This window comes from Nomascus leucogenys, chromosome X (genome assembly GCF_006542625.1).
Source record: "Nomascus leucogenys isolate Asia chromosome X, Asia_NLE_v1, whole genome shotgun sequence".
Taxonomy (NCBI): Eukaryota; Metazoa; Chordata; class Mammalia; order Primates; family Hylobatidae; genus Nomascus; species Nomascus leucogenys.
The window spans coordinates 7,013,795-7,031,369 of NC_044406.1; the positions used below are offsets into that span (position 1 = coordinate 7,013,795).

Below are 17,575 nucleotides of genomic sequence, written 5' to 3' on the forward strand. Positions count from 1 at the left end.
ATGCTAGTAATACTGAGTCCATTTCAAAGGCCTCCTTTCCTACATGTGTGATAATTATGAATAAGAACATATTTTATGAATGTCTGGGGAAACTTTGGTTTGGGATTCTGTAGATCATGTGGTGAGTACATAAAAGATTTCTGTAAGGAGGAAAAATGTGGAATAAGTTTGAAACACATACTTTCCTCTTCATTATTCTTTGGACTTCCCAAAGCTTTCTACCACTCCCTTCTATCATGTGTTCAACATCATGAGCTCTGCTACAATTTATATGTTCATTTGGCTTTCAGATTTAAAATAACAAGGGAAGTGGGAATAGATAAAATTTAAGAAAAAGGACTTTTTGGAAAAATACGAAACTCTAATTAGAGCATGAGCTGTTCTCAGCTCCTAATAGTAAGTGGGTGTGTGATCCAATGGAAATCAACTAACATTTGCAGATCCCCTGACAGTATAGTCAGTGGATTGACCATAGCTCCAGTCAAACCCACAATACTATCACAGAGCTACCTCCTGAGCTACAAGTATGTATTTCTGACTGCCTACGACATTTTCTGGCAATCATGCAGTTATCTCAAATTCGACACACCAAAACCAAATTCTCCATATCATGGAGACATATCCCAGGAAACATATCATAATTCTGCTGCTCACAATCTTTGTTAGTCGAAGTACTGTTAGTCATTCAAGCTAGAAGGTAAACCCTCCATTTAGATTCATTTCTCTTTTTCTCCTCAGCCAGGTCTTAATATCCAAGTGGCCATACATCCTGGCTTTCCTGGGAGAGTTACAGTCTATGTCTGTTGGTGGGGAATAATGTTTACAAATGCCACCTTTTATTCTCAAATAAATCCCAGTTCAGACGATAAATTATGTGGTCACTTGTGTAATACTCTTCCATAACTCAGCAACCTTCTTCTTCCTACTGCTGTCTTTAATTCATGATCTGATTATTTCTTGTCTTGGCTACTGAAATTAACCGACATGCTCGCTCTGAACTTTTCCAGTCCATATTCCTTGCACACTTGCTTTTGCTAACATCTCCAAGTCCTGCTCAGAACTTCCCCTGCTACTTCACATCCCTCTCCTCCATGTAGAACAAAATCCAAGCTTCCTGGCATAACATATAAGCTTCTCCATCACTCGACATTGATCTGTCTCTCCAGCCTCACACAGTCACTTCCTCAACCTCACCAATACTTGACATTCCTGATCTTTCTCCCAGCTGCACCTCTTCATTTCCTGGGCCAGAAGTGTTCATCTTCCCTGGCCAAAAAAAGTAATCCAGCCTTTAAAATGTACCTTAAACTTTACCTCCTCTGTGAAAATTCCTCTGCACACAACATCAAAATCTCTCTGCTCTCAACTACTTCAGCTGTTTATCCAGACTGCTATGAAGAATAATGTCTTATTATGTGGCAACTGCCTAACTGCCTAAGCCTCAGAACTGCAGGTTCCTTAAAGGTAGGAAATCTCTCTTATCCATTATTGTATTCCCATCACGTGGCACACAGCCTGGCATAAAGTCGGTAATTCGTGTCCATTTGCAAAAGAAGACAAAAAGTGAACGGAAATGCATTCATTGATATCTAAGTTAATTCAAAGGTGGTCTTTTTTTTTTTTTTTTTTTTTTTTTTTTTTTTTGACGGAGTCTCACTCTGTCACCCAGGCTGGAGTCAGTGGCGCGGTTTCGGCTCACTGCAACCTCCGTCTCCCGGGTTCAAACGATTCTCCTGCCTCAGCCTCCCAAGTAGCTGGGACTACAGGCGCGCATCACCATGGCCGGCTAATTTTTGTATTTTTAGTAGAGACGGGGTTTCACCATATTGGCCAGACTGGTCTCGAACTCCTAACCTCATGATCTGCCCGCCTCGGCCTCCCAAAGTGCTGGGATTACAGGCGTGAGCCACCGTGCGTGGCCAATTCAAAGTTTTAAAACTTCACATTTTCAAATGAAAGTTGAACATATCATTTTTGGATGTATTAAAATACTCATCTAAAGACTCTTATTACTGTTTGCAATGTTTACTATATATCTAAAGGATTAACTTAAAAGAACAACCAGACCTTTCTTCCCTTTCTTTTTTTTCTATATTTCCTTTGTCACTTTAATTGAAAATGAAAAGATTCTGCCACCAGCTGTCAGACACAAGATTTGTGTAGGAAAATTAAGCTCTGTTTGTTTTTACACCCTATTATTTTGGTAAAGGGCTTAGTGTACTCAGTAGAGTCATAAGTATTCTGTCTAGATATTTTTACACAATGTTCTTTTTAGAATCCAAACTCTTGAGAGGATCTTCCTAAACAAGGTAAAAGCAAAATGCCAAATTCCATATTTTTGCCATTCTTTTGAAGGGAATCCGTACCAAGTGTTTTCAAGAACTTCCTGTCACTTCAAAGAAAGTTTTAGCGTGAATACGTAGAGAGGGCATGAGTTGAAACGTCAAGGAGCAGATGCATGGTCTACAAAAAAATCCACAGAATAAATCCTGACATGTCACTAAAGATGTAGAATGAATCTCTGTCTCTTGAGTAAGCAGTAACACTGTAACCACAATAGTTTTGACTGGAGGCTACAGTGTCAACTGTTGAAGGCCACTGCACAGAACATTCTCTTTTAGAAATATATTTGACATCAGTTATATCTTTGGAATCAAGGTTTTGGCCAGCCACAAAGAGTGTTCTCTGGCCAGCATGGATATGTACTTATTAGATGATGGCTTAATGTTGGTCTGCAGTAGGTAGCATTCCTGGAGGTTAATGGAGCTCAAAGGCTGGAAATGGGTATGAAGAAAACAGTTTGAACACTGACTGCGAGGCATTTCCATTCAGGAAACAAGTCATTACTGACAAATAGGGGCTAGTTTACCCCCGTCACAGGAGCTCATCACTCCCAGCTTCTCCTTTGTGGCCCAGGGTCCAAGTCAGTAAACATCAATCAAGTCAGCATCACTTTTGGAACCCAAATTAAGGTCACTCCTTGCCTTTGGATCTTGTCTCTTTATCATCAAGTCCACAATTTCATGCATCATAAATTGGATAATACTATGGATTCTAATATTGATTAATAAATATTGACACAATTCTCTGCTTATGGTTTCTTTAAAGATTTCAGTATTTGAGAAAACCACTGATATTCTTCACATTTATTTCTAACTTCGAGTTATTCAATGTAATGCGTGTGTATATATGCGTATATGTGTGTATATGTGTACGTATCTATGCCAACACCCATGTTTCCTATTTGTCATGCACTGAAATCACTATTGTATGGGAATACTGGTCATATTACTGCTTGCTGATACAGTGTAGTGAAGGTGAATCTCTTTTCTTCTGCCAAATTTAATAAGATGCTTAAGTTTTGTAGCACTTGTATTGCAAATTGGACAATTAAATCATGTCTTAAAGCACTGCTCTTTGTTGTTCACAAAGGAGAAAACATTGAGAGTCAGTCCTAAAGCAACACCAAACCTTAAAAGGCTGGGCTCAGAGGCTCTTTATGTCTGTCCTGACATCCTGTCCTCTCTCTGCACTATAAGCAGTGCCGTAAGAATCTTCACACTGAAACACCTAAGGTGTCTCCTTTGTGTCAGGCACCGGTCGAACCAATCTGGATGTGTAATCTCATTTATTCCTCATAGCAGACCTAGGAGGTGATCTATAATGTTTCCTCTAGTTCATCATGTTAATAGAACGAAGAAGAAAAATGTGTGATCATTTCACTAGATGAAGAAAGAATATTTGATAAAAACCAGTATCCATTAACAACAAAAAGTTTGCAAGTAGGAAGAGTAGAGGATTGTATTAATCTGACCAGGGATGTCTTCAAAAACCTTACACTTAACCATCATGCCTAATATCATCACTTTTAGTCACCATTGTACTGAAACTCTCAGCCAGTTTTAAGGCAAGGGAAAACTAAAACGTCAAAGATATGGAAAGGAAAATATAAAATTCTCATTATTAACAAACTAGATGATGGTTTTTGTAGAAAAAATGCACACAAATCATCAGAGAAAATGTTATAATAAACAAAGTGCTAAAACAATATTGCTGGATTCACAGTCAATATATGAATATAAAATATAATTGTAATATACCAACAACAAAAATCAGAAAGTAAAATTGAGGAAAAAGTATGCCATCTATAATAGGATAAAAATAAACACAAATACCTTGGAAAAATCTTATTAAAAAGTATCATACTTTCTATCCAATATATTATAAAACATTGTTGAGACAAAAATTTTAAACCTGAATACAGTGACATACCACGTTTGTAGATTGGAAGACTCAGTATTTTTAAGATGCGAATTCTTCAAAATCATTGACATGTGGATGAATTCAATCACTATAAATAACTCAGGAGGTTTTTGTGGAAATTGAAAAATTAATTCAAATACGTATATAAAAATGCAAAAGGCCAAGAATAGTTGAGACAATTTGATAAAGAAGTAAAAACTAGAGGATTATCATTAGAAATATTTATAAATCTATGGTAGTTAAGACAGTAAAGTATTGTCACAACATTGGAAAAATATGCCAAAGACTCTATAGAAAGCCCAAAAATTAACTTGCACATATATGCATTATTTAGGGCAAATGAGGCACTGTAGAGCTTTGGGGAAAATAGTCATTTAAAAAATATATCATGATGTATCAGAGAAGGAGATCAGAATAAAAAAAAAAAAGAACACTGATCCTCTACAACAAAAATCAATTCTGGGTAAAAGAGCTTAAGAATAAAAGGTGATATGATTTGGCTGTGTCCCCACCCAAATCTCATCTTGAATTGTAGCTCCCATAATCCCCAAATGTCATGGGAGGAACCTGGTGGGAGGTAACTGAATCATGGGGACGAGGTTTTCCCATGTTGTTCTCGTGACGGTGAGTAAGTCTCATGAGATCTGATGGTTTTATAAACTGCAGTTCTCCTGCACATGCTCTTTTGCCTACCGCCACATAAGGTATGCCTTTGCTCCTCCTTCACCTTCCGCCATGATTGTGAGGTCTCCCCAGCCATGTGGAACTGTGTGTCCATTAAACCTCTTTTTCCTTATAAATTACCCAGTCTCAGGTATTTCTTCATAGCAGTATGAAAGTGGACTAATACAAAAGGTGAAACAGTGGACAAGAAGACAAGAAAGGAGAATATCTTTGTGACCTTTGTATGAAAAAGGATTTCCTAACCAGGACATAGAGAATACTAAACCTAAAGGAAACAAAATGATGAACTGCTTATCTCTAAAATTAAGAACCACTAAGGGCTGGGAGCAGTGCGCCTGTAATCCCAGCACTTTGGGAGGCTGAGGCAGGGAGATCACCTGAGGTCAGGAGTTCAAGACCAGCCTGGTCAACATGGTGAAACCCTGTCTCTACTGAAAATACAAAAAATTAGCCGGGCATGGTGGCAGCCACCTTTAATCACAGCTACTCTGGAGGCTAAGACAGGAGAATCGCTTGAACCCAGGATGTGGACCAGCCTGGGCAACAAGAGTGAAACTCCATCAAAAGAAAAAAAAAAAAACCCACTAAGAAGAAAGTTAAAAATGCAAGAGTGGATCAGAGTGGAAGAAAATACTTACATGAAAACAAATGATGGCTGGACACGGTGGCTCATGCCTATAATCCTAGCACTTTGGGAGGCCAAGGCGGGCAGATCACTTGAGATTAGGAGTTCGTGACCAGCCTGGCCAACATGATGAAACCCCGTCTCTACTAAAAATACAAAAATTAGCTGGGCATGGTGGCACATGCCTATAATCCCAGCTACTCAGGAGGCTGAGGCGGGAGAATCGCTTGAACCTGGGAGGCGGAGGTTGCAGTGAGCTGAGATCGCGCCACTGCACCCCAGACTGGGTGACATAGCAAGACTGTGTCTCAACAAACTAACAAACACCAAATGACTTGTATATACTATATTAAAAGCACTCTTGCAGGACAGAGTAGCTAAAGAGTTGAAAAAGTCCTTCAAAAAAGAGAAATCCAATTGTCAGTAAACTTACAAAAAGGTGCTCAACTTCTTGGACATCAGAAAAATGCAAATTCAAATAACAATGAGGTATCACTGTGAACAAACCAGAAAGGGTAAACTTACAAAGATGGAAAATACCACATGACAGAGAGAACGTGGAGCACCTGGAACCATCATTATGCCCTACTGGTGAGAATGTAAACTGGTACAACCATTTTGGAAAACTATTAATGTTTTCTAAAGCTTGACATACTCTACGGCCTAAGAATCCCGCCTCTATGGAATAGTATGCGTCAAACAACATGTGCTCATAGGGCATTCACACTGGTACTATTCTTAATAGCTCCACATCTAAATAAGTAAATCTCCATCCACAGCTGAAAGGATACAGAGATTGACGTATACTAAGGACATCCAGGCAGCAATATAAATGAATGAATTGTTTCATGCAACAGAATGCATTGGTTTCTCATAAAATGCTCATGGCAAGAAGCCAAATACAAATAGAAATCGAGTGATTCCATTCTGATAAATTTCAAATACAGGCAAAACAAATATTGAGTTTTAAAAGTCAGGATGGTGGTGGTTACTCTTGTATGCTTGAGATACTTACATTTTCAATAGTAGATGTTTACATTTTCATTTTATTACATTATTTTTAAAATTTTAATATTAATAAAATGTTATTTTTTAAAATATGAATATGTTGATATTTTAATTAATCAATATAATAGATCAAATACTTTTCTTATTTAATATTTATTATAAAATTATTAATTGTAATATAGACATATAATATAATCTTAATACAATAAATGTTGAATAAAGAAACTTTCATTTTAATTAACATTATAGAAATAAAATATGTGAATATTAATAATAATATTATTTTACTTGCAGAATGGATTTCAGCAGCTTGAAAGAAAATCCTGGAATAGGAACCACTCCAACACCAATATCGCTTATGGCACATGGCCCATCAATACCTTGAGTAAAAGTGAATTTCAGAAGAATGAGGAGAATTTTAAAAACCTAACTCTTGAAACAATCTATTCTGCTTATATTTTTAAGAGGCATAAAAGTGATAAAGATAAAAGACTGTATGTTGAATAAATTCTAAAAGTACTACCTTGATAATAGAAAAACAAATATTCTAAGACTAAAAAAAATAAACAAAAAGAATTTATGCTAAAGATAAATGTTCAAACAAACGAAATGAATCTATCCTAAGGATAAATGTATTGCAGCCTTAATTAGAAAATAGAAATTCTAAAGGAACTGAAATGTTTCATTGTACTGGAATAATGACATGTATTATGATATTAAGATATACCCATACAAAGTAGCATTTATAGAATGTTATGAAAAATGCATGACAATATAGCAGCTCAAATAATGTTACACAGAAATATGTGTGTATGTTTTATAAACACACTCACACACACACACACCCTGAGTGAAAGACAGATGCATAGAAAATTTCTGAAAGGAAACCTACCAAAGTGCTGTTTCAGGAAGTGATATTGAGATAATAGGTGACTTCCCCCGCTACTTTCTAAATTATTTGTATTATGGATCTTTAAAAAATAATAATAAATAATTTATAACAAAAATTACAGCTCAAAATAATGAATATTTTGAGTGTTTTGGATATAACATCAGCCAATCAGCCCTCTGGGAAAGAAATAAAGACAAGCTAATATCCCTGAAATGAAAATATTTAAGCAATTGACTGTTGTAGATTTCAAGATGTGAGATAACCGTCAACTCATTCAGACTTACAGTATTTCAGTGTTTTGTTCAACAACCGTTTGCCTTAGTATCAATACTGTGGCTTGACATTTACTTCTTCAAAACTATCTCTATATTACTGTGTTGTTTAAAGCAGGTAAGAAATAAGTAAGTAATGTTTATATACCTTCTGTCTTCTTCCAGTAGACTTTAACTTGCAGTTGGCCATCCTGATAGAAGGGAGCTCCGACTTCCAGCGGGCGAGTGGGTCGTCGTCTTTGAAAAGGGAGTTGTGTTTGAATTCCACCTTTTCTAGTTTTCACAAGCTGTTCTTCTATAACAAAGTACAACATTCTAAGTTATTTGTTAAAAGTAATTATAGATTCCTGGGCAAGATGGCCAAATAGGAACAGCTCCAGTATGCAGCTTCCAGCGAGACCAACACAGAAGGCGGGTGATTTCTCTATTTCCAACTGAGGTACCTGGCTCATCTCATTAGGACTGGTTAGACAATGGGTGTAGCCCATGGAGGGTGAGCAGAAGCAGGGTGGGGCGTCGCCTCACCCAGGAAGCACAAGTGGTTGGAGAACTCCCTCCCCTAGCCAAGGGAAGCCGTGAGTGAGGGACAGTGCTATCCGGCAGACACTATGCTTTTCCCACTGTCTTCGCAACCTGCAGACCAGGAGATTCCCTAGGATGCCTACACCACCAGGGCCCTGAGTTTCAAGTGCAAAACTGGGAGGCCATCTGGGCAGACACAGCACTGGCTGCAGGAGTTTTTGTTGGTGTTGTTGTTGTTGTTTTAGATGGAGTCTTGCTCTGTCGCCCAACAAAGATCAAAAGAGACAAAGAAGGGGAATATATAATGGTAAAGGGTTCAATGCAACAAGAAGAGCTAAAATAAACATATATGCAACCAATACAGGAGCACCCAGATTCATAAAGCAAGTTCTTAGAGACCTACAAAGACACTTAGACTCCCACACAATAATAGTGGGAGGTTTTAACACCCCATTGTCAATATTAGACAGATCAATGAGACAGAAAATTAACAAGAACATTAAGGACTTGAACTCAGCTCTGGACCAAGTGCACCTAAAAGACATCTACAGAACTCTCCACCACAAATCAACAGAATATACATTCTTCTCAGCACCATATAGCACTTATTCTAAAATTGACCACATAATTGGAAGTAAAATATTCCTCAGCAAATGCAAAAGAATGGAAATCATAGCAAACAGTCCCTCAGACCACAGTGCAATCAAATTATAACTCAGGATTAAGAAAGCCACTCAAAACCATACAACTACATGGAAACTGAACAATATGCTCCTGAATGACTACTGGGTAAATAATGAAATTCAGGCAGAAATAAATAAGTTCTTTGAAACCAATGAGAACAAAGACACAATGTACCAGAATCTCTGGGACACAGCTAAAGCAGTGTTTAGAGGGAAATTTATAGCACTAAATGCCCACAGGAGAAAGCGGGGAAGATCTAAAATCGACACCCTAACATCACAATTAAAAGAACTGGAGAAGCAAGAGCAAACCAATTCAAAAGCCAGCAGAAGACAAGAAATAAGTAAGATCAGAGGAGAACTGAAGGAGATAGAGACATAAAAAACCCTTCAAAAAAATCAATGAATCCAGAAGCTGGTTTTTTGAAAACATTAACAAAATAGATAGACTACTAGCCAGACTAATAAAGAAGAAAAGAGAGAAGAATCAAATACACACAATATTAAATGATAAAGGGGATATCACCACTGATTCCACAGAAGTACAAACTACCATCAGAGAATACTACAAACACCTCTGTGCAAATAAACTAGAAAATCTAGAAGAAATGGATAAATTCCTGGACACATACACCCTCCCAAGACTAAACCAGGAAGAAGCTGAATCTCTGAATAATTGCCTACCAACCAAAAAAAGCCCAGGACCAGACAGATTCACAGTCGAATTGTACCAGAGATACAAACAGGAGCTGGTATCATTCCTTCTAAAACTATTCCAAACAATAGAAAAAGAGGGACTCCTCCCTAACTCATTTTATGAGGCCAGCATCATGCTGATACCAAAACCTGGCAGAGATACAACAAAAAAAGAAAATTTCAGGCCGATATCCCTGATGAACATTGATGTGAAAATCGTCAATAAAATACTGGCAAACCGAATCTAGCAGCACATCAGAAAGTTTATCCATCACGATCAAGTTGGCTTCATCCCTGGGATGCAAGGCTGGTTCAACATACACAATCCATCACATAAGCAGAACCAATGACAAAAAACACATGATTATCTCAATAGATGCAGAAAAGGCCTTCAATAAAATTCAGCACCTCTTCATGTCTAAAAACTCTCAATAAACTAGGTATTGATGGAACATATCTCAAAATAATAAGAGCTATTTATGACAAACCCACAGACAATATCATACTGAATGGGCAAAAGCCAGAAGCATTCCCTTTGAAAACTGGCACAAGACAAGGATGCCCTCTCTCACCACTCCTATTAAACATAGTATTGGAAATTCTGGCCAGGGCAATCAGGCAAGAGAAAGAAATAAAGGTATTCAAATAGGAAGAGAGGAAGTCAAATTGTCTCTGTTTGCAGATGACATGGCTGTATATTTAGAAAACCCTATCGTCTCAGCCCAAAATCTCCTTAAGCTGATAAGCAAATTCAGCAAAGTCTCAGGATACAAAATCAATGTGCAAAAATCACAAGCATTCCTATACACCAATAACAGACAGAGAGCCAAATCATGAGTGAACTCCCATTCACAGTTGCTACGAAGACAATAAAATACCTAGGAATCCAACTTACAAGGGATGTGAACGACCTCTTCAAGGAGAACTACAAACCACTGCTCAAGGAAATAAGAGAGGACACAAACAAATGGAAAAACATTCCATGCTCATGGATAGGAAGAATCAGTATCGTGAAAATGAGCATACTGCCCAAAGTAATTTATAGATTCAATGCTATTCCCATCAAGCTACTATTGACTTTCTTTACAGAATTAGAAAAAACTAATTTTTATATGGAACCACAAAAGAGTGGTTTTTTATATGGAACCAAAATTTTTATATGGAACCAAATTTTATATGGAACCACAAAAGAGTCCATATAGCCAAGATGATCCTAAGCAAAAAGAACAAAGTTGGAGGCATCATGCTACCTGATTTCAAACTACACTACAAGGCTACAGTAACCAACACAGCATGGTACTGGTACCAAAACAGATATATAGACCAATGGAACAGAACAGAGACCTCAGAAATAACACCACACATCTACAACCATCTGATCTTTGACAAACCTGACAAAAGCAATAAGGAAAGGATTCCCTATTTAATAAATGGTGCTGGGAAAACTGACTAGCCATATGTAGAAAGCTGAAACTGGATCCCTCTCTTTCACCTTATACAAAAATTAACTCAAGATGGATTAAAGATTTAAATGTTAGACCTAAAACCATAAAAACCCTAGAAGAGAACCTAGGCAATACCATTCAGGACATAGGCATGGGCAAAGACTTCATGACTAAAACACCAAAAGCGATTGCAACAAAAGCCAAAATTGACAAATGGGATCTAATTAAATAAAACAGCTTCTGCACAGCAAAAGAAACTAGCATCAGAGTGAATAGGCAACTACAGAATGGGAGAAAATTTTTGCAATCTAGCCATCTGTCAAAGGGCTAATGATATCCAGAATCTACAGGAAACAAATAAATTTACAAGAAAAAAACAAACACCTCCATCAAAAAGTGGGCAAAAGATATGAACAGACACTTCTCAAAAGAAGACATTTATGCGGCCAACAAACGTATGCCAAAAAGCTCACCATCACTGGTCATTAGAGAAATGCAAATCAAAACCACAATGAGATACCATCTCATGCCAGTTAGAATGGTGATCATTCAAAAGTCAGGAAACAACAGATGCTGGAGAGGATGTGGAGAAACAGGAAGGCTTTTGCACTGTTGGTGGGAGTGTAAATTAGTTCAACCATTGTGGAAGACAGTGTGGCAATTCCTCAAGGATCTAGAACTAGAAATACCATTTGACCCAGCAATCCCATTATTGGATGTATACCCAAAGGGTTTTAAATCATTCTACTATAAAACACATGCACACATATGTTTATTGCAGCACTATTCACAATAGCAAAGACTTGGTGCCAACCCAAATTCCCACCGATGATAGACTGGATAAAGAAAATGTGGCATATACACCATGGAATACTATGCAGCCATATAAAAGAATGAGTTCATGTCTTTTGCAGGGACATGGATGAAGCTGGAAACCACAAGTCTCAGCAAACTAACGCAGGAACAGAAAACTAAACACCGCATGTTCTCACTCATAAGTGGGAGTTGAACAATGAGAACACATGAGCACAGGGAGGGGAACACAGGGCCTGTTGCGAGTGGGGAGCAAGGGGAGGCATAGGGTTAGGAGAAATACCTAATGTAGATGACGAGTTGGTGGGTGCAGCAAACTACCATGGCACATGTATACCTATGTTAACAAACCTGCATGTTCTGCACATGTATCCCAGAACTTAAAGTATAATAAAAATAATAATAATCATTATTATATAACCTGATATTAGTCCCAGTGTACTTCATTTCATCCTGTTATTTAGTCATATTGTCTGTTTTTTTTTAAGTAAAAGATGGTATAACTGCATGTTCTTTCATGTTCAAGTTAATGAACCCCCCCTTCAAAATCCACTGGAATACGAAAAGTATATTACATGTAATCCCCAGTATTTAATTTGGTAAGTAACATATATTCACCAGGCTTGAAAGATGCTCCAATGTAAATAATAAGTATAAATAATATTTCTCATTATAGATTTTTTTATAGTTATGAGGAAAATAAAATAATACTACAATACCGTTTCGTGAAAACAGTAGATAGGTTTTCGTGGAAAACCCATATGTAATGTGGAAGTATGAGCATTATACATCAATACTTGGTGCAGGGCTCTAAACGGAAATATGGTTCAGCTTTGTCAAATAAATAGTAAGGAGCAAATTGCACCTACTCAGGTGGCAATGCCAACTTCAGCTTCAACACTCAGCAACCAATCTGTGTGCCATTCAGATTAGTGACAGACGTCCAAATTCTGACAGACATTAAAGTGAAACTTTAAAATATTCAGCAAATGAAATGAAATGCAAAGGCAACAGTACATCAGGTTGGGCAATGGAATACAAGAACCCATTCAGTAATTAGCTCTTTCTGTCAGCAATTCTGAGCACTTCCCAAGAGCCAGGCATTGAGCTAGGAGTTGCAGAGATAAAGTTTTTGTACCTGAGGGGCTCCCGAAATACCATCAGACAAATCTGCTCTAATGATGGTGTGCCGGCAGTGAGCTTGACCAAAGGCACCTGCCCAGTGGAAGAGCATCAGTCTGACCAGCCACTGTTTCTGTTCTTCAAAAAAGTGGCCACAAGTTTTCTGAGGAATCGAGCCATGGGAATATAACTGCTGCCATGTGACATGGTATTTTGTGAAGAAACCAGGACACTTTAGGAAAGATGAGGCGAGAGTATGTTCACATGTTCATTATTGGTTGCTTTTTAAAAGCATGAACTTTTTTTTCCCTATTGTCCATTTAAAAGTGTATTCAACACATATTCGTTGCAACACTAGGACACCATAAAACTGAACAAGACGGATTCCAAGCCCTATGTATCCCACATCCAGTGGGAGATAGAGACATGCTACTATAAATCAAAACACCATTAAATATATCTTTGAATCAGGTAGTTCAAGATTTCATTCTTAGCCTAGGTCATTTCTTACTGTGTTGTTGTGTAGAGTCATGATCTGACTCTAGTTTTAGTTTGCTTTTTATTATTCTGTTTTAATTTAGCTGTATCTTTCTCTCTTGTGCCATTCCTAATTCCCCAAATCTGCTGGTTTTCTTTGTATCTATACTTCTGATTGCTTTAGCTCAGAATGGACCAGCACTACTTGTTTTTGTCAACCTTCTTTGCCCATGAAAACTTCTCAGAGGCTCTCCCTGGTGAAGATTTTCCAGAGTAAATCAAAACACACCACTCTTTTGTGTTCCTGTATTTTTTCAGTTTTAAGTAATTTTTTTCTTCTTTAATTTGTTCCTCAAACTCAACCCAGAAGTCCTCTACAAAACAGAGCTCATCCTAATCTTCCTTGGATGGCAACTGCCTAGCTCAGAAACATGCACACGGTAGCTGCCTAATATGTATTGGATGAAATGAAATAAATAAAATTATGAATTGATGGCTGTTTATACCAAATATATTACCAAATACTCATTTGCCTGGGGCTATTTGGGGTGTTTTATTTATGTCAATACAGTAATCCTTTAACATGAGATTCAAACATGTTGCAGAAAGGGCAATAAACCTAATATTTTTTTTTCTTTGGAAACAGGGTTTCACACCATTGCCCAGGTTGGTCTCCAACTTCTGGCTCAAGTGATCCTCCCACCTGAGCCCCCTAAGTAGTTAGGAGTATAGGTACATGCCACTGAACCTCACTTTTGACTCCAGGTGTGTTCCTGGGGGGCTTGGTTGGGGTGGTAAATTTTGACACTAATTTATATTCATAGAGCCGTCCTATGAAATTAAGCAGAGGTCAGTAAACTTTTCCTAAATGGCCAGATAGTAAATATTTTTGGTTCTGTGCATCGTATGGTAAATGTTTTTGGTTTTGCAGACTGGTCTCTCTCCCAACTACTCAATTACTGTTGTATCCCCTAAACAGCCGGACATGATATGTAAATTATATGTAAGCAAATGTGACCCTGTGCCAATAAAATCTTATTTACAAAACCAGGAGGGGGCTGGATTTGGTCTGTGGGCCATAGTTTGCAGACCCTTGAGAAAGAGGAATTAGCGTATACCGAAGATGAAAAAAGCAGCACTCAAAAATACTAAGAATTGTATCCAGTTTCACATAAGTCAAAGAGTGAAGGTGAAATTTAATCCCAGGGCCATCCCATGCCAAACTTCTGTTTCCATCACCATGTACTGAGTCTTACAGAGTACCCATTTATATGGTTTAATAATTAAGACACCAAAAATTTCCCTAGGCCCCAAATTTCTCCATCACCCACTCACTGAATTTAGAGGTTGCATACATAGAAATTCTGCCCTTTGATGCAAGACTTTTCTGCTTTCTGAATTCAAATAGCCCTCTGAGAGATAAAAGGGTAAGTAAGCTGTATTGATTTTATGCCTATAAACAATGTGTTATTGAAACTCTTCTAATAAAAGCAGTGAGGTTTGCATTCTTGGGCAGGTGAGAGGAAGACAGAAAGATGAGATGGAGAGAACACGCCCAACCTGGGGTAAGACAAGATCAGCCAAGGAAAGCTGTGGACCCCAGAAGATAATCTACATCAACTCAATTTTTCCTGACACTGGCATGCCCAATGAATTGTCTATCCAACGGATCAGATGAAAGGAAAATAAAAACGCACATTTGTTAGATTCACATTCAGGCTATTTTAGCTTAAAGAGTTCAAATCAATGTGTGGATAACTGAGAATCATTTATTTTATCTTATTTTATTTTAATTTTTTTTTGAGACGGAGTCTTGCTTTGTCACCCAGGCTCGAGTGCAGTGGCGCAATCTCGGCTCACTGCAAAGTCTGCCTCCCAGGTTCACGCCATTCTCCTGCCTCAGCCTCCAGGGTAGCTGGGACTACAGGCGCTCACCACCATGCCCGGCTAATTTTTTTTTTTTGTATTTTTAGTAGAGACGGGGTTTCACCATGTTAGCCAGGATGGTCTAGATCTCCTGACCTCGTGATCCGCCTGCCTCGGCCTCCCAAAGTGCTGGGATTACAGGCATGAGCCACCGCGCCTGGCCGGCTAATTTTTTTTAAGAGACACAGTCTCACTATGTTGCCCAGGCTGGTTTCCAACTCCTGGCCTCAAGCAATCCTCCCACCTTGACCTCCCAAATTGCTGGGATTATAGGCATGAGCTACTGTGCCCAGCCAGGCTAAGATTTTCACAAACCCATTTATGTTTCTAATAATCTGTGATAATATTGAGAACTCACCAGCAGAAAACTAGAACAGATAATAGGTTTAGATAGACACTATGTTTAGATACTAGGTTTAAGCTCAATGTCAATCTTGTCTTCCTACTTGCTTTACATCCTAGGCAAACTTTTTCTTTCTTTTCTTTTTTTTTTTTTTTTAAACAGAGTCTCACTCTGTCACCCAGGCTGTAGTGGAGTGCACTGGCATGATCTGAGCTCACTGCAACCTCTGCCTCCCAGGTTCAAGCCATTCTCGTGTCTCAGCCTCCTGAGTAGCTGAGACTACAGGCGCGCATCACCATGGCCGGCTAATTTTTGTATTTTTAGTAGAGATGGGGTTTTACCATGTTGGCCAGGCTGGTCTTGAACTCCTGACCTCAAGTGATCTGCCCCTCTTGGCCTCCCAAAGTGCTGGGATTACAGGCGTGAGCTACCACACCCAGCCCTAGGCAAACTTTAGTATTTAATTATAGATGTAAAAACATATTTTTATATATCTTAAGATTGAACCATTGTTGCTTTATTAAAATGATTCAAGAAGAGAAATCCACCAACAATTAGTGTTGCTGACACATGCCATGGGTAAAAAACAGATAAGGTGCATACTACAATGCTAGCAGTATGACCCTGACTTTATAAGAATGTCTCCTCCACTTTCAGTAATAAGCAAAAATGGAATATCATATCTACAATATTCTGAAAAAGTTATGATGTCTGATTTACACTCTTCGATAGTCATAGAAATTAAGAAAATAAAATATGTACACTATTTTTCAAACATCCAAGTTTTGATTAATTTTATAGATCATCAAGAGATTCAGAGTATTTTCTCTCCTATCTATTCTTGTTCTGGAGAGCCAGAAAATAATTCCAGTTCCATGAGGCAACTATAAAACATTTGGAACCTGTCAAACTTGAAAATATTCCTCCTGCCTTCAAAGAAACAAGCTACCTTTCCATTAAAGACAATGTTATATCATACTTCCTTCAAGGGACTCTTTCATAAAACTGCATGAACATTCAGCCTTCACTTGAATAGAAATGTTTATCATTAAAACACCTAGCAGCCCGCAGACCTGGAAAAATATAATTCAAAAAGTAATTTATATACTGACATTTACTACTCTCCTTCCTATAAAATGTAATTTCCCTTGCTTATACTATAACGTTGTAATTATTCTTTACTTCTAGTTGGTTCATGATGAAATATATAATGTTCTTATAAAAGTCACAGACTAGTGTTTATGAGATTATATATCAACATTGGGATATAAAATCCTGACAAACATTCAACTGTATCCTACATAATCCGTTGAAAAGTCAATCTCTTCTGTGGAATCACCTGAGACCCAAACAATGTGTGTTACTATAGGTAATTTGCACTATGACTTCTTTTTTCTTACTTTTCTTTTATTCCTTTTCTAATCTATGTAAGAGGAATCAGTTCTGAGAATAAAGTGGTCTTTGATAGGTTAACTACCATATGTCTTAATTAACTACCATATCTCTTAATTGGTCAGCTAAAGTATTACCTACTTTTAAAAGATAATTTAGCAAAGGACCTTAACACAGGGAATCAATCGGTCAAACAGATTTCTTTCATTTAACTGCCTGTTTTGTTCATTTAACTGCCATAATTCTAGTGTCTCCCCACCTGGCTAAAAACTCTCACTGGCAAAGATAATTCCTTTGGAATAGTCAACCAAGTGAAAACACAAACTCTTGGAGGACACAGTTAAAATATGCAAATGGCTTGTAAAAGATGTCCAACCTTGGTTGTTCCAAGATGACACCAAAAGCCATTTCT

The 17,575-nt window shown here is 37.7% G+C and overlaps 1 protein-coding gene across 1 annotated transcript in view; it reads right to left on the bottom strand.

Moving 5' to 3' along the window:
* The window catches only part of ANOS1 (anosmin 1), a 204,824-nt gene that overhangs the window by 17,127 nt on the left and 170,122 nt on the right, over positions 1–17,575 (bottom strand). Inside the window, exon 9 of the mRNA XM_003260996.2 lies at positions 7,893–8,039. Coding sequence (XP_003261044.2) covers positions 7,893–8,039 — 147 coding nt within the window. The remainder of the gene's footprint in view (positions 1–7,892; positions 8,040–17,575) is intronic.